General features: G+C 35.4%; 1 protein-coding gene across 1 annotated transcript in view; it reads right to left on the bottom strand.

The window, feature by feature from the left end:
* LOC107295798 (ral GTPase-activating protein subunit alpha-1) overlaps positions 1-18,949 on the bottom strand; it is a 50,866-nt gene that overhangs the window by 12,156 nt on the left and 19,761 nt on the right. The window contains exons 9-10 of the mRNA XM_015825125.1: positions 14,102-14,260; positions 12,930-13,057 (exon numbers count right to left, since the gene is read on the bottom strand). Of these exons, the coding sequence (XP_015680611.1) occupies positions 12,930-13,057; positions 14,102-14,260 (287 nt within the window). The remainder of the gene's footprint in view (positions 1-12,929; positions 13,058-14,101; positions 14,261-18,949) is intronic.

Raw genomic sequence — 18,949 nt, 5'->3', positions numbered from 1 at the left:
TTTGCAAACCAAAGGATGTCTGATATGGACAATTTTTCTTAAAATTTTCATCTCAAAATACAGAACACATTCCTTGTCTTTGGGACCTTCAAAAACTAAATGTACATATTCCTAAACCATAACCTCAAGGGCTGAATTCATTGTACAGTTACAGCCAACCAACTTGATGTTTATCAATGTATCTTCAATCCTGGAGGGTACTTTTTTTATATCTTTGTATCATCCACCACAGAAAAACAGCCAAATATCTCTTCACTATCCTCTCTCCTGCATCAAATGAGTAAGTCTTTATTTATTCATATATTTCCTTTTTATTTTTGCTTTTATTACCTCAGTTGCAAAACATTATTCCGTCAAATAATTTATTAGAAATGGGGAAATAACAATTTACCTTACTTTTTCTTTTGAAGTATTATGGTTTTATCCATCACTAATATTCAGACTAGCAAAGATTTTTCTCATGACTGCAAGTGGAAATTTAAAGAACAATAAACACTGAACCCTCCACCTTAACCTTTATATTTAAATAATTAACTGGATTCTGCAGTGATCATTACTTTAATTATATATAGAAAACGTGGACAGAGAAATGTGTTTTGAATCACAAAAAGCAATAATAATCCTGATTACTATATTTAGATGTTGCTTTGGCTCAACTGTCTTCACAAAATTAGAATACAAATCAATTTTCTTTCTTGAAATCATCACAACTAATATCATAAGTAGTAGAACAAGGAGAAATAGAACACCCCCTTGTTGTGGAGCTTCTTAGGTTGTGGGACATACACAAGATTAAGCTTTAACACAGAAGAGTAATATAGTACTGTTTTTAAGAGGCTGTATATAAATGGTAGAGGATGAAACTGATGGCTCAAGTCTAAATAATACTACATATCTCACAACTTGTTGAAAAGCACTTTTTCCATTGGGGGAGATTCACAGCTGCTGAATTTTCTGCAGTTAATAGAGTCCTTTGATTCACAGCAGTGCCCCTTGCACGAAAAATACTGGCCTTTGTGTATTACCAGAAACTAATTTTCTATTTGGCTGAAAAGGGAAAAATTGGGTTATTGCTTCTCCCTCCTACAGAGCTTTTCATTATGCCTGATGCACTCAACTTTTAAGCTCTTCTGAGAAAAAAAATAACTGAAGAGGCAAGAGGTAGAAAAATGAGCTTGTTAGCACATTAGAAGTGAAGTATCTTGGTGGGCCCCAGAAATTCCCAGTGGTATGTTAACTTATCACTCTATGCATGCTGGCACTGATAGTCTCCCAATTGAGCACTCTCTTTTCGCACCAAAGGTGCTGCCAGGAAGCAAAGGCTGAAGGCCCACAGGAGAACAGCCTGCTATCAAAACAAGCTGTTTTTAAAAGTCTGTTTGAATGGATTTAATGCTTTATGAAAAGCAGGGTGGAGACACCTACCTGCTTTCAAAATGTTCCTGTTTCAGGGGTCTCTAAATGAAACCCTTTTAAGGTTTATTTTATTATATGTAGTGCATAGATACAGAGAGGACAAAAGTGAAGCAAAGTTTGTTTTCAATGCTTGCAGTTTGAGTAAAGAGGTTGCAAAGATAGATCTTCATCATCAGAACTGCTACTATTGAAGGATAGCATTATCTTTTCTTACAAAGATGAAGGCACAGAAAATAACAAAATATAAATTGTCCTTTCAATTATCTAGAAGAAATGGGGTAAAATCTGTAAGTCCTGGCCAATCTGTATGAATTGTCTTAATCATTTCAGAAAAGCTCAGATGACAGACCAAAACAGCACTTTCTTTAAACCATATCATGTGATAAATATGCATCAATATGATAAATCTTCAGAGTCAGTTAAACCTACAAATGGTGAGAGTCAGGAAAAGATAACATATAACATAAAGGAAGTAAGATAAACCATATAGGCAAAAATAGCTGGGTCTGAGAAAGGAAGAAGAGAAGCCATAAAAATCTATATATATATTTGTAAAAGGAAATGGCTAGCCAGGAAAAGACAGGCTGGAGAATAGGAAAATAAGCCGAATAAGATAAGAGAAAAGGCACACTGAATTGAAAAGCAGGAAAAGAACTTATTGTTTAAAATGGGGACATAAATATCTACTGAGTTTAAAATAATTTAAATGTCTAATTTTTCTTATTCTTATTGTATATGTGAATATGATTTAATATGTTATCAGGAAATGTGTATAGGCGGTCGGAAAGAGTGTAACCTCATACTACCTCAGCCAATGGGGAAAGAGGAGGGATGTAGCGGCCGGTGATAGGGATGAATAAAAGAAGGAGATATTTTGGGTTAAAACTTTGGAGAGAACCAAGTTTTGATAGCTTCTCTCCCCGCTTATTGCAATAAACCAGTGGTTCTCAACCTGTGGGTCGGGACCCCATTTGGGGTCGATCGACCATTTCACGGGGGTCGCCAAGCAAGGCTGTCCGCCATTTTTTTTGTCCGCCATTTTTTTTCCCCTTTTCCAGCGGGTGCCTTACCTCCCTTGGGCTGGGCCAGCTGGTGGTCGGCCTGCTCCGTCTCTGCCACTTGCCAGCTACTCCTCGGCCGGCGCAGGGGGTGGAACCACGCATGTGCGGCGCTCCCGGGCAGGGAAAGTCCTCGACTTACGACCGGTTGGGTAGTCCTCGACTTACGACCGGTTTAGTCCTCGACTTATGACCGGTTTAGTCCTCGACTTACGACCGGTTGGGGTCGCGGCATTAAAAAGGTTGAGAACCACTGCAATAAACGTAACAAAAGGCCTTCACTGTGTCTTGGCTGGTTATTGGTCAGGCGAGCTTGCCTCTGGTCACGAAGGAAAGTAGCCAGGAGCACATAACAATGGTAGCCAAAGTCGATGTAACTGTATTCCATACTCTTCTGATTTCGTACTATTATTAGACTATATACATATTAACTACAAAAACAATCTGTTATGAAGTCTTCTTGACTAAGGATATGCTTTTGGGAATTGACTTGCAGGCTGTATCTTCTATGCAAAACGCTCTATATACTGATATAGGTGGGTTAGTAGTTAGAAAATAGCTACAGATGTTAAATCTTGTTAAGAGTTGGTCTGAACTTGAAAATAAGAGATCTTTAGTAGCAGCAGTCATAGTCATAGTAACAGATTCAAAGATGATCAAATAAACACGAAAGCTCTCAGGAAGAGATAGCTACACAACTCCTAAATGCTGCCTATATAATCCTTGCCATGCCTGAAATTCTGGCAACAGAATGGAAGTACTGGAGGCTATCTGTCTTTTCCTCAGCAAGGAAAGTGTTACTTTCTTTTTCTTCTTCATCTAGATGGGCCCAACCGAGCCCCATTAAAGCCCATGAGGAATTTAATTCCTTTCCACTCCCTGTGCTTGGCCCAGGGAAGAGACAGAGGCGATATCATCATTACAGATAGAATAAAAAACGTGAAAGGGGAATTTTTTGGTGAGTTAAAAGGAGGGAAAAGCTGAAATTGGAAAAAGAAGATATATGAGGAACAGTTAAGGGAACTAGGTATGTCACTCTAATGAAGAGAAGAATTAGGGGTGACATGATAGCTGTCTTCCGGTACATAAGAAGAGATGAGGTTGACTTACTCTCCAGAGCTCCCGAGGGCAGGACAAGAAGTAATGGGTGGAAGCTGATTAAAGAGAGATCCAATCTGGAACAAAGGTGAAACTTCCTGGCATTGAGAACAATTAACTAATGGAATAGCTTGCCTCCCGGAGTAGTCAGTGTACCATCGCTGGAAGTTTCCGAGAAAAAAATTGGACAACCATTTGTCTGGTTTGATATAAAGTCTCCTGCCATAGGTAGGAGGTTGGATTAGAAGACTTCCCAGGTCCCTTCCAGCCCTGTGATTCTATGATTCTAAGAGTTTTACTTCAGCTAAATAAAGCTAAGTGTCCTATTTTACTGAACATGCACACTGACAGACTTCATGAAGAAAAATAAATACAGAAATTTTACAGTGCACAATTACTTAAGGGCTATCTGTATCTAAATGTGCAATAATTTGATTATATTTCTATTTAATATTGCAATGATCAAGAATACAAAATAGTGATTTTATTATCAGAGAAAGCAGTAATTTTGCACAGTAAACCATCATTTAAGACTGTGTCACAGTATCTTTGATAAGCTGCATATTGGTTTAAGCTAATGCATTATATGCCTCTAGGGAATGGCAGGTCAAGAGACTGGATTTTAACATCAAAATCTATCCATTAATCTTGACTTAAATATAATCTACCCCTGTGGTAAGCGGAAGAATGGGCATTCAATGAATTACTATTATGAAATATAGTAGTAATATATTTTCTCAATAATATAAGCAGAAATTCTAGTTTGATCTCTTATACGTTTTAATCAATCAAGTGCATGAGTGGCTTGGTTTTCCTTTGTTTTTATGTTAACTGAAAAAACTGAAGAGAATCACAGAACTGTGCCCATACACTTGCGTTCCCTGAGGAAAACCCACTCTATCCTATCAGTTCCAACTTACTTGTTTAAGTATTAATATGCCATCCTATACTTATCTACTTTTAAAATGAATAGTAGAGTAAATTATTAAAGAAAAGGAAGTCATATGATTATCAATTGTATTGTTTTCCTTCATATGGTGTTTTTCGTTTAAACTTGCATCTCTGAGGATCTCACCAGCTCCATTCAAAGAATACCACTTTCTTAGTCTTACAAATCCTTTTGATTCATTCCCTCTTGCTTCATGCAGCTGCTTTGCAATTCAATACTCATTCATTATCTCTATATGACCAAATCATCCATGTCAACCTACTAGTCACAACACCCTTTCATTCTTGACTCAATCTCTTTCTCCACTCATTCCCTTCCCCGCTTTTACCCACCTTCTTAAACAACCAATTTCCATTATGTATACTTTACTGTTTCCCCTGGCACACTCAACTCTCAAATGAGGGCAGAAGCATGATTTTTAAACAAACATTCATGTGTTGCAACTGATCATATATTAACCACAAAATTATCTAAATGTTTTTTTGCCATTTTCAAATAGATGCTTTATTTTCCCTGCCAAATAATATTTTTGTCCTAAATCTATTAACATTAAATTCATACTCCTCACTGCATTGGACAATCTATCTAACACAGTGGTTCTCAACCTTTTTAATGCCGCGACCCCAACCGGTCGTAAGTCGAGGACTAAACCGGTCATAAGTCGAGGACTAAACCGGTCGTAAGTCGAGGACTACCCAACCGGTCGTAAGTTGAGGACTTTCCCTGCCCGGGAGCGCCGCGCATGCGTGGTTCCACCCACTGCGCCGGCCGAGGCGTAGCTGGCAAGCGGCAGAGACGGAGCAGGCCGACCACCAGCTGGCCCAGCCCAAGGGAGGTAAGGCACCCGCTGGAAAAGGGGAAAAAAATGGCGGACAAAAAAAATGGCGGACAGCCTTGCTTGGCGACCCCCATGAAATGGTCAATCGACCCCAAATGGGGTCCCGACCCACAGGTTGAGAACCACTGATCTAACATTTGCTGCAAACCATTCAGATTGTCAGCTAACAACATGGAATTGGCTGCACTCACATTCATGGAATTCCCAAACAATACACCTGTAATATCATTACAAGCATTTCTTATACATTAATTGAAAAATGCATTCAATAGCAGAATAGACATTGCAAGTCCTTCTCTTACCTCTTACTCAATGTCAAATGAATTAGTCAGCATCCCATTTATTCACTGCATGTTTATTTCCATCATACATTACTCTTGCATTCCCAACTCCATGATTTATGCAAAACACTTCCTTATTCACTTGCTCTAAATCTACAATTTTAGTATTTTCTATAACACATTCATATATGTGTAGATGACATGACCTGCTCAGGAACAAACATCTGATTTACATACCCTTGGTCAAACATAAAGCTGCACTGCATTTCCCAAATTATAATTATCAGCTCTTGAACCACTTCAATAAGAGTTCTGCCAAACATCTTCTCAGGCAGATTTAACAAACTAATCCCCCTGCAATTTCTTCATTCACTTTTGATATAGTTCTCTTTGGTTAAAATAACAATAATTTTAATCGTCAAGCTCAGAAATAGTCTTTGCACATATTGAACAAGAACTCTATAAACAGTTCAGATTCACATCGTACCATTTCACCAGTCATAAACAATCTTATTTTTTTTGACATTCTCATATTTATAACTTCTTAGACTCGTTTTACAGCACTCTTATCACATTCACTGGAACATATTATGTGACAACTATGAGCTTATATGTTCCCACTTGATGAAATCAGAACAATACATACTTTCTGTCATAAATTTTAGCTCTTTCATTCATAATTAAATATTTATCCTTATTCCATGTATGCATTCATCAATTCCATTCCATAAGATTAGAGGCTTTCTGATTTCATAAATAATATTGTTTTCATTCAATTTATTTATTATGTTCCTTTACTATTATCCTAACTGCTATCTTCCATATGCTATGTTTGGCAACAGATGGGCCCATGGATATTGATCTCCACTTCCCACCTTCAATCAACCAAAGTTTTTATATGGTGCTTCCAATTTTTTTCCCTTCATTATCCAAAACCACTTATCAGAAAGTTCTTTTTACCCAATGTAGGTAAAACACTTTAAGTCAATTCAAGTGTTCCTATTGTGACTGGATAATGGTTTTGTGTCATTACCCAAAGAAAAAACACCCTTACCCAATTTTGGGTAATTTATCCAGGTTTGGGAAGCACTGCTGTTATACAATGATTTTTTAGTAAGATAGAGACAAGACAAGATCATCCAACATAGTAATGTGCTGCTTTCTCTGTTAATGTTAAAGATACAATACTTGTCAGTTCTGGCACATTTTACAACAACTGCAGCCTAATTTTACTCCAAGCATGCTCCAGCTAGTATCCTTAGTCTAACTAAAGACCACCTGGCAATTCAGCATACAGTTACCCATATGTCACAAGCTATGAAATATATGCAGCATACTGACTGGACATTGTTTAAAAACAAAGTCCATGAAATTCCAAGAAGCTCTTTGTATTTGTTGCCCACATACCGTTTTTCTCTGAAAAAAGATTCTCTGAAATTGTTTTATAATTTGGTAGGCAGCTACAATCTGACTCATGTTTAATAACAGCAAATTGACTTTTCTACATTGTAAATTATACTGATCAACCCCAAAAGGCTGCATTAGATATAGAATTTTGTGCAGACCATTTTCAGTTCTGATTGCCTAAACAAAATATTAAGAGTAAATATGATACATTAATTGGTGAATAATGTAGTTCTAGTAAAAAAAATGAAACTGATCCTACATGCTTGAGTCAGCAGATTTCTAAAAAAATCTCCTGCTTTTCGTGAACAATTACTTTTTAAAAAATATCTTGCCTTGATGCAGGAGGTCCTCTGAAGATGAGAAGTCAACAGTTTTTATTTGGGTAGCAATAGCGATAAGTCTTTGGACAAAGAAATTGACTCCAGGATCAGAAAGGCCAGACAGGCTCTAGGGTAAAATACATACCAGAACGCTCAATCAACAAAATGTCTGTATCTCCACTGATGAGCAGATGTAATCAGGGAGAGGTGGCCCCTCAGATAACCCAGCCCCATGCCATCAAAGATTTTAAAAGGCAAAATAGCACATTGAATTGGACCTGGAAGCGAACCTATAACCAGTTTTTTGCTGCAGTCATTAAGTGAGCATGCCTGTTGTAAAGCAAATGTTGCGGTCATTAAGCAAATCCATTTTCTGTAATGGGCGTTTTTTGCTGGAAACCAGAAGTAAATGCTAGTTTCTGACAATAAACTTCATAAACAGCAGGATGTTGCAAACAAGTGCCAAGTGTTCAAAATGCAATCATGTGACCACAATGAAGGGTTGGTGGGGCCTAGCTGTTGTAACTTTGAATCCGGGTTGTAAGTAGCCTTGGAGAGGTTTGTCATAATTTCAAATGGTTGCTAAGTGTCTGTTCGTAAGTCAATGACTACCTGTATTGCAAACCATTCATCTTCTATTGAATTGCAAACCATTCAACTTCTACTGAAAATCTAGGCAATAGAGAAACATTTTGGTACCCATGTGTGCCAGGAATTAATTCATATTTTTCTTAGGTCCTGAGAAAAAATATGGTCTTTGGACTATTGAATACTAAGTGCCTAATGTTATTTCAGATAGAACTTAATGAAGCAAATTTTGAACTACAACTTCCTCCTATGATAGCTAACTTGCAACTGTTTTGTTCTAGATATTTTTTATCATGCCTTTATTATTTTTATAAACAGCTCAGGCTGCCAAATATACCTAATACTCCTTCCTCCTATTTTTCCTACCATAACAACAACCTTGTGAGGTGAGAGTGACTGGCCAAAGGCCACATAGCTGGCTTTCATGTCTAAAATGGGACTAGAACTCACAGTATTGTGGTTTCTAATCCAGTATCTTCACTATTACACCAAAGTGGCTCTTGTCTTTCATGGAGAAGACAACAAAGCTACATTAGTGATGGTGGCTCAGTAGCCGGCATGGAGAAGTCCGGCCTTGACCTTACAGTGGGAAAAAAAAATAGGGGTCTTTAAAATCCACTCTTCACTTTCAAGATGTTATGGCTCTCAAGTTCAAAGACTGCTTAAGAGCCATAACAACCCAACTATTACTATTAAAAGCTCTGCATGTTGACTCAGAAGGGTATCTACAAGCTTAGGAGACAATCCTGATCACTGGATATCTGGCTTAGAGAGAATGGACAATAAAGATGGCTAAGAAAAAAACATAAAATTAAGACCTGTCATGGATATTAATATTTTTATCTGAACGGGAATAGTATATATAAATAGGAAACAGTAACATGAATTGAGTGGTTCCTGAAATGATCATTTATCCACAGTATCAAGGAGCATTTGATGAGCCTATGGGACACTGGGTTCTAGTAAAGGTATCAATGATGCTCAAGCAGCCATTTTGCAGAATTCTGGTAGACAAATTATCCCAAACAACTGTGGATGCTTTTCATCAGAATGATGCTATAACACTGGTAAATATCAATGGCAAATTGTAACTAGCCATCACTTATACAAGGCTCTCGAATTTGACACATTCTCTCAGTAGATGATATTTTTGGAAATGAATGTTGCTAAAGGCAGACAATTGACTGAATCTGAATGCTAGAGACAATTACTCAACTCTTCTATACCCTAAAAAGTAATAAAATATTCTAAATCAGCAAAGAAAAGAATTGTACCATTTATTCATATTCAAGACAGTCACTCTAGGACTTTGGGGCTTCTGCCACCAGAAATATCTACTTTTTAAATTCCAACTCTCATTTTTATGTATTTTGTCAATCAGGACTTCTCTTGTCTCACTGAAGGGAGTATAGATACTGAAGGCTAAAACATTAAGACTTACCAATCTCTTTGCCTTTCTCCTTTCAATACATTAAAATATGACTCCCTAGAATATATTTCTTTGAAGATTAATGGAATTTCTTTTCTGAATTTTGAAGAATAGGAATATACAATCTGATTCATAGCATTAAATGAAATGTTTAGTTACTTAGGTCAGCCTCCACCAAACTGTATAAGACTACAATTACCACCAAGGAAACTAAAGTGAAGAACTGGATGAGGAAGATCGATTTATTGAGTAGTAGTCTTCTAAATTATATTTTTGCTCATGGATCTGTATAAACTATAGCAGATTGTATATCTTCACAAATTAGAAATTCTTAAACTAAAGTTTGTTCCACTCAGAGGCTTGATAACTCCTGATTTTTTATATTGCCATTCCTATATATATAGTTTTTATAAAGCCTTACCAGGCAACTGTTTATTATTATAAACTGATAATATTATAGAAAAAGAATGTTAATATATCAGTGATGTTTTTCCCATCACTCTTTTGAGCACCAATTTGAAAAGCAACACTTCTCTCCCCCTCCTTTAAAAGCTGTCAAGCTGTTCAGAGTAGTTTGCAACATGACAATAGTGCTATTGTGAACTGTGCCTGGGTTTCCTTCCCACTGAGAATTAAAATGGGCAGTTCCTGTTGCCTATGATTGGTGTCCAGTGAAACAATACAGAGCCAGTTTTTATCAGCTCCACACCACAAAAGTAAAGCAAAGGAACCCAAGCCTCCATATCATGCAGAACCATATGCCAACCCTGCTAGCTTATCACTAAGAATCAAGATCCATCATGTCTTCTGTGAAATTTCACCTCACAAACCTTCTGTGAAATGCATGGTTTTGCTGAAAATTGAACCTTTTCACAACAGCAAGAACAGATGGATAGGAACCGTGGCTTGGCAACAGGGTTTTTAAAATCCATACTGGTAATAAGTAGAAGCACTCTAAATGAGATGGATAATGTATGACCTTTATCCTATTTCTTAAAAAATGAACACATTCACATTCTCATAATTTCAGCTTTTTTAAAAAAACTTTTCAAGAGTTCATTCTACCAGAGGTAGTATTAAGGGAAGATTCAGTATAAATCCTTCTTTCCTTCACTTGTGTTTTAATTAAACATAAGACTTATCCCCAATACACATTCTGGATTATTAAAATTATGCCAAAAATTGTGTAGTTACTATGTGTAGAATATACATTATTAAGAAAATGTTAGTTTAAAGTAGTATAATAGTACAGTGATTTTAGCAATTCTTCATATAATAAGCACATTTTCTCCAAAGTAAAAATAAAATCGATGTCACAAATATACAAAATTGTATATTTAAATCATTAAAATGATTAAAATGTTAAAATAAAAGAATTAATGGCAAACATAGATAAGTATACCCTAATATTAATTTCATTTATGTTTTATTCACTCACAAATTTGTCAAGACTGTCAGACAGAAAGAACAGAAAGTTGTTTGTTTAGTGGGATTCATTCAGTTACTTATTAAACTCCCCCCAAGTTGATCTCTATGTTTAGTGCAAATCAACACAGATTAGAAAAGGCTGGGTAATTAGCAGAAAAATGATATAACACATTTTCAGTATGATCTTAGGTAAGCACACAAATACAGATGCATAATGTAAAAAAAAATCTTTAAATTTCTAAAATGAAGATCTGTGAATAATCTACATTGTTCTATATTAAAATTGTTAAAAGAAAAGTTTAAATTAATTACAGATGTCTATTGAATTTACAATGTCTAAAATCAAAGGTATTTAAAGTGATGCTTTGGAATTACTCTTTACCTCCCTCACCATAAAAATACAACCAAACCATACTCTCTCAACATCTAATTAATAAATGACTGATAACAAGCCTAAACTACACTCACAACCCAATTGTTAGGCAAAATAGTGCCTACCCATGCTCCCCAGTGCTGTCTTTTATCTCTAATTGCATGATCAAGCCCATAAGTTGGTTTCAAGGGACAAAAAAGGACCATCAAGTACCTACCACGACAATACTAGATGCTTACAAGAAAATGCACTTCAGAAACAAGTAAGAAAAGACAAATGAAGGAAAGGTACCAAACTCTGAAAGACAGTCATCAATACTGACAGATTACTGTAATTTTGGCTGTCAGAACAATTGATTTAGGCAGCATATGCCAATCAATACACTTGTAATTTACTGAACAACATTTGATATATAGTTAGCCAAGACATGCTGCAGTCCCAGACTATTTTTAATGGATACAAATTTCACAATATGTGCTTTGGAATCTCAGGACTATTTAGTGAATGGAATATACAGTAGCTGACAATGCTATATAATTATGATCATATAATTAAGTAAATTTGTTAGAATTTTGATATTCAAAGACTTATTATTGTCACCTATCATATGTATTACAAATGATCTTCCAGATACTTGCTAAAAAGATCTTTTAGATAAGTGTAATTTAAAATGCATATTTTTAACTTCTTACACAGACTTAAAATTCAAATTGTATTTAATCAACATAAACAGGTATAGATTTTAAATTAAGTACATATAATTAAATCTAACTTTTAAAAAAGTTTCAAATACTGGTTTCAACTCCACAGGAAGTGTCCAAAAGAGGCATGATTTACCTTAACACATTACACTATATCCAACCAAGCTTGTAATTAAAATAATTTCCACTAGTAACCAAACAATAAAATAGCACAAACCTGTTCACTACAAATAATTATGTCTAATAAACAAACAAATATCACTGAAAAAGAGAGGCTAGCTCAAAAGTAGCAACTCACTTACTATTACAATTAATGGAATTTAACACTGCAGAAATATATGCTAACATCATTTATACTACATATGTGAAAGTAGTAGCCTTTGCGATTGATTTTGAAAATTATTTATGAGTTGTCTTACACTCAAAAAAGGTTCTCTCAGGTAATTTAAAGTTGAGTAAGTTTAGAACAATATATCTTTACAAACAATTTTAATTGTTCTGAAATCACTCAAAATTAAGTATTTTAAATATCTACTTAATCAAGTTAACTTTATTTCCACTTGGAATCCGCTTCTGGACTTTGTGCTTAAGGTAGAAAAAATGAAACTTTGACTTTGGGTTTTGCTGATTAGATAGCTTTGGTGTTATAGAAATGGCTAGTATATATTATTATGTAAATGTAAAGTTGAGGCTGTATTTATTCCACTATGCTAAAAAGAATCTGAAGTCAACACTTTTCTTTCTTTTTCCTCTACACTTTTTCCTCCCCTATTTTCCTACTATTTTCATTTTTTCTGTTTTATATTTGGATAAACTAATAAAAATTTGGAACTCAATAAAATAATCATGTTGGAGCCAAGCTTTTCTACCATCTCACTTTATTCTTGCAATTTGTTTTAATAAATATTATCCTGAGATTTTCAAAAATGAATTTATAGAAACCCCGGATATCAGTCAAAGATATCATATAGTCCTAGGCATGATTAATTACTCTATGCTCAGCTGAGCTTGCTTCCAAGTGTTTTCTTTTTGTTAAAGGATACAAATTTTGGTATAATGGAATGAGCGATTTCAGAGCTCTGCTTGCATTTATAGCTGTTGCTCGGACCATAATAGGAAGAATTTTTCCATTCACAATAGCACCATCAAACAATGGACCAAAGAATGGGACCTGAATTCAAAAAGTTCAGAAATTCAGCCATTAAATTTCTATAACAATTAGTAATCAGCTTTAACAAATGTTTACACCTCACATTAATCATGTTATTTAAAATATGGTAGAAGACTGTTTCTTGATGCCAATATGATCATCTGACATTTTCAAAAAGAGAGAATTCTTTGCTATATTAATAACTGCTTCAATAATTACTTATATTTAAATGTATTTTAAGCTTAATCTGATACACCCAATAATGTCACGAAACATTTCTCCTAAAGGCTAAAATATAAGAAAGGCTGTACAGGTTGCAAATTTGCTGCGGAGATATTGTTGTTTATGAAAAAACATAAATAGTTTGTGGACACCTTAACATACAATTAATTGATAAATGCAATTAATATAAAAATATAACTATATGTTTAAAAGACGTAATGGTTTTAAGCATGCCATTGAAATATTATTATATAATATACAATTTACAATAATAAAAACAATTAAAACACAGAATATATAATCCAAAGGAAGCTCTGGAAAAAAATAACAACCATGAAATAAACCATGAAATAAATAACTAAAACACCCCACAAGGGGTCTACAACCCATTCTCACTCAGATCTGGAAATAGACCCAAGTTTTAAAGGTGGGGGGGGGAGGGCCAGAACTCTCAGATGAGATGGTGCTCCAAGGGCAGATGCTACAAAAGCCCACTAATATATGCTCTGATCCAGGGTTATCTATAGCTATTGTCGAACTGCAGCTATTGAATTACAAAAACAATACTAGCCCAGGTGATTTGTTGAAATCTGTGCTGAAGTCTTCAAGATGTTCAACTTAGCAACCAGCACAAGACCTCATCCCATATTGATGGACATAGCATAAATCATTATTTTTTCACACTCTGAATACTGAACATACTAATTTTTCACTGAATGTATAGCAATAACCATATTCTATAAAAATGATTTTTTTCTTCTGAAATCCATATTATGCTTTGACTAGACAATGTGAACATCGTTTTCTAAACATCTTAGCTGAATATGAATTGGTAGAACATACCTCAGGTTTTTTCATAATTTGAATACTGAACATGTAATTTTTCATTGGATATATAACAATAAGTACATCTCCAAATTCTGTAGGAATGATTCCTCTTCGATAGTCTCGAGTATGTTCTGACCAGACAATGTGAACTTCATCATTTCCTAAATGCCTAAGCTGAAACAAGAGAAATAACACAGCAGTTCCTAAATGTCTATGGAGAGTCTCAGTCATCCAGGTCATGGTTGTCCTCAAAGGGCAACTAGACTTTCTTGTTTTGCTAGGAGACGTTTCGCTTCTTCAGTTCTTCATGACTTTATGAATATAAATCCTTCCATTCTCTACCATTCAGTCAAAACTGAAGAAGCTTCTTGGATGAGAAGCAAAACATCTTCTAACAAAACAGGAAAGTCCAGTTGCCTTTTGAAAGAAAGCATCTTTGGGATAGTAGTTCCTATATAATACATTAATCAGTTCTCAAGAAGTTTTAAAGAAACATTTCAATTCAAGATGGCAACATTGCATATAATATGAAAATGCTTTCTCCCAGTCTTTTTAAGAAACACTGCTTTATGATTTATTTTATTGTACCCTGCCCAGAGTAACATGTGTGAGATGGGTGGCTATATACACATGATGAATAAATAAATATAGGAAATTATCTTAGTAAACTACCAGACTGATCCCTAGAATATAATGGTGCTACTACAACAGTTATTATTAACTATTTTTATGACTTTTCTTTTTATTATTTATAACTCTGCTTAAATGAACAACTTTTTAACATAAGGTTTTTGTTTTGGTAGACAAAACTGCCGTAAACCAACACGATCAGTTAAAAATATTTCTATAGTTACAGCATCAGGTTACAATTTCTACTAAGGCATGGGGGAAAAAAATTAAGCACTGGAAAAGCAGAGATATCCGAAATTTCATTAAAAAAAATTGAAATAGTTGAAAACATTCTTCCTTTATAGCCTCATCATGTGTCAGCTTTCATAATAAGTTTACGTTAACTGAATACAAAAGAAATGTGAAATAAATATAACCAGAAGGGACGATCAAATTTAATTTTGATACATTAATGTCATATGCTGTATATGTTACAATACCAGCCAGAGTTAATACTAAGCTGCAGGCTACACTGAGATTTCCAAATGGCAGATCATTCTAAGTGATACCAAGTATAATTGAAGTAATAAACGATAGTAAAAGCAAAGAACACTGGCAGGAAGAATTCAAGTATTTACTTTAAAAAAATTAAGTAAGTTAGTTTTGGAAAGAGAAGACAAGTGAAATAATGCAGGGCTCAATTTCCTTTTATTTATCTATTACATTAACCCTTGAACTCTTGCCAAAATTATCACTAATGTGTAGAACCCACTGATCTAAAGAGATGAGGACATTATAATTTCTTGAGGCTAGTTGCTTTTGTTTAGGATTGCTTTTGTTACTCACTTAACTTTTTACCAATCCTTCCCTATTTAAATTGTTAACCTTTTTTCTTTAAAAAAGGGGAAAAGGAAAATGTACTCTCAACACTGATATGTCCAAATGTACCCATGATGCAATGCTCTTTCAACATAAACAATGATATGCAGAGTACAGAATAGGAGTAAAAACAGTGAGGCAAAAAACTAAAGGAAGTACAAATATATAAAAAGGAAGTATATCTCATATAGATTTTTTTAACATATGTGGACATATAATTTCTCTTCATTCCAACAATATATAAAGCAATTGAACAAAAAATCATGAAAAATGGACTTTGTAATCATTTATTCAACAAAAAATAACAGATACATTATTTCCTTCTCTGAAAAAAATAAATGCATCCTTGGCATTGCCCTCGTTGGTAGAAATAACATCAGTTCCTTGTAACTGTCTACCAGTCTCAGATATTGGCTGGGAAGAATTTTTTCCTAATCTTCTGTCCAGGCTGTTTTTTCAGCTGTGTGATGTTTTAAGTTTCAAATCACTTTATAGCCTCATGATGGGATTTAGATCTGACCTGGCCACTCCCAAATCCTTGGTTTCTTTTTAGCGATTCCTTGGTGGATTTAGTGAAATGCTGAGGATCACTGCCAAGTTGAAAGATTTTCGATTGAATTTTGATCTTCTGATAGACGATTTCACATTATCCTCAGGCACTCTTATACAATGAAGAATTCATAGTGGATTTTATGAGGTGAGCTGCCTAGGCCTTAATGCAGCAAAGCAAACCATAACATTTCTACTACCATGCTTTGCAGTTGGTATCACATTCTTCTGGTGAAATACTGTCTTTTTTTTTTTTTTACCAAACGTGTTTCTAAACTAAATAACTCTATATTTGCCTTTCTGTCCAGAACACATGTTCCAGAAGTCCTGGTGTTTGCCTAGGTGTTCATGAACAAATTTTAGTCTTTCCCTGATGTTCCTTCAGGACAATTCCTTCCTTCTGGGACACCTCCCATGTGTAGTTTCTTTCTTTTGGTAGACTCATACACTTTAACATCAATAGTGGTAAGAATTCTTTGTAGGTTATATGATGACATTAGGGGATTTTTTAGCACTGTGTATTCTGTTCTCTGACTGAACCTGCTGGTATGGCCTGCCACAGGTAAGTTGGCGGTTGTCTGAAATCTCCATTTGCAGATGATGTTCTGTACAGCGGAATTTGATATCTAATTGCTTGGTCACTTTTTTAAATCCCTTCCCAGACTTATAGGAATTTATACCCTTTTTTCTGAAAGCTTCAGAGAGTTCTTTTGACATAAGCATGATGACACCGCACACTTCAACAACAAAGAGCAAATTAAATGTCTGAGGATTAAATTGATTAGATAGGTTCTCCCAGATTTTCTCTAAAAATGTTCTAATCATCTGTACCTGATTCTAACTTTAGGTATTTGAGACAGGGATAAATATAGGATGCACTTACTTTTTCTGCATGTAAAATTTGCACTTATTTTTATTTAAATTACGCAATGGGCTACAAAAAGTAAATGGTGCATGATATTTGGCAGAGATCCCTCCCCCTGAAATCCACAAGGTCCCCACCCAGTTGGCATTCCAGGAAACTTTGAAGATCTGGAGGTGTCAACACTGCTAACATCAGATGTTCTTGCTTTGACAACAGATGAAAATGCAGCCATTTTCTCTTTTCCCTTTTTCTTACTCTTAGAATTAGTTGGTGCAGGGAGCGGGATTTGGGATGCGAGCTCAGTTAGCCATAATAATAACTCTGCCATGGGAACCCAAGGACAAGCTGGGTCCTGAGCTGATAACGTTTTGGTGGGCTGGACAGCTGAGGAGAAAACCCGTGCTTTAAGCTAATTGGGGAATATGCTTTATGACTGTTTATTGGGGGTGGGAATTGTATGTTGTTACTTTGTATCCAGGGGAGGGGAATTTGGTTTTTGGGCTCAGCTATGTAGTGCCGATACTTTGTTTCCCGAATAAAAGATTATTTAAGGAAAACAATGCCTCGAAGTTCTTTTGAAGGGTTTTATCTGTCGGAACCATGACAGGAGGTTTTTCAGATTGTGAGGTGGGTGGAGCCCCTTGCTGGAGGCAACTTTGTTATTTTTGTTTTTCTTTGTATATATAACATCTTGTTTTGATATGTACTGGGCTTTTTTTATATTGTATTGTGTGCTGCCCAGAGTCAGTTGGAATTGGGTGGTGCCTAAACTGAATTAACTAATTAAATAAATATTATGATTATGCAGTAGTAACCATTCTCTGCCGTATTTTCTAGGGATTTATCTGTGCCCTCAGGGTCACCTGAATCAGAGTGCAATTGGCCCATCTGCATTTGAAAGACAAAGCTCACTCTTTTGAAGACAGCAAAGTTCACATTTTGGATAGAGAGGACCATTGGTTTGAAAGAAGGGTAAAAAGAAACCATCTATGTTAGAATGGAACACCTCTCCCTTAACAGAGGGGGTGGAATAAGAGAAATAAGACATTACCTATCTCCAGTTTACAACACAGCCCTTGCAGCAGTTCCAAGAAGATTCCACAACCAATTGCACCCTGATTCAGGTGACCCTGAGGACACAGATAAACCCCCAAGAGACCTCAACAGCTCATAGAGAGTGCTAATGACCAGATGACTGCAAAGAAATATAATCCTTCCATTCTCCCCACACCATCCTAACCTTTCATCCCACCCACCATCCTGTCTCCTTACATCTTCACACATTTGTCCAGTGAGCTCTTCCTGAGCATGGCTGCCTTACATTCCTCTTACACTTTCTGCTTCTTGAGCAGGAAGCAGTCACTCCATCAGCTACTCTCAGCAATCAGCAGTAATCAGGATATACCCTTTGTAATCAGTAGCTATTCAAGAGATTATTTTTTTACCCCTCTCAGCTAAATTCACAGTTCCTTAGAACAGTTTCCGTGACATTCTGCCTTCTTTTCCCTACCGATTTCATAGCAAAATTCTCTTTGTTCACTCAGTAAAATATGCAAATTTTATGATTAAACTTTAAAAACAATTGAATTCAATTTTTTTTTTAAAAAAAATCAAATTGGAAGCAAAGGTAATTTTTTTAAAAAAATTTGCTGGACCAAAGAACACAATGTGGAATACAGAAAAATCGGTGTTTCACTTAAATGCCATACAGGACAATCATACTCCTTTAGTTGATGTACTTCTATGTCAAAGGCTCCAATATTTCTAAGATCTTGCTGAAAGAAATAAGATGAACCACATTTGAATCTTTCTTTTCCTCAGATGGCTCAAAATATGCTTCTTATTGGGGAAATACTTTAGTCTAGCTCAAGGATAGATCACGTTTTGCTGTGGGATGGAGTTTTGATTTGGGATCACTTCAATCCAATGCAGTACCATTTTTGCTCTGACTATACGTAGTG

This window comes from Protobothrops mucrosquamatus, unplaced genomic scaffold (genome assembly GCF_001527695.2).
Source record: "Protobothrops mucrosquamatus isolate PMUCROS unplaced genomic scaffold, P.Mucros_1.0 scaffold2496, whole genome shotgun sequence".
NCBI classification, from domain to species: domain Eukaryota; kingdom Metazoa; phylum Chordata; class Lepidosauria; order Squamata; family Viperidae; genus Protobothrops; species Protobothrops mucrosquamatus.
Note: the sequence above shows the minus strand (reverse complement) of the source record. Positions and strands in the feature narration are given on the sequence as shown.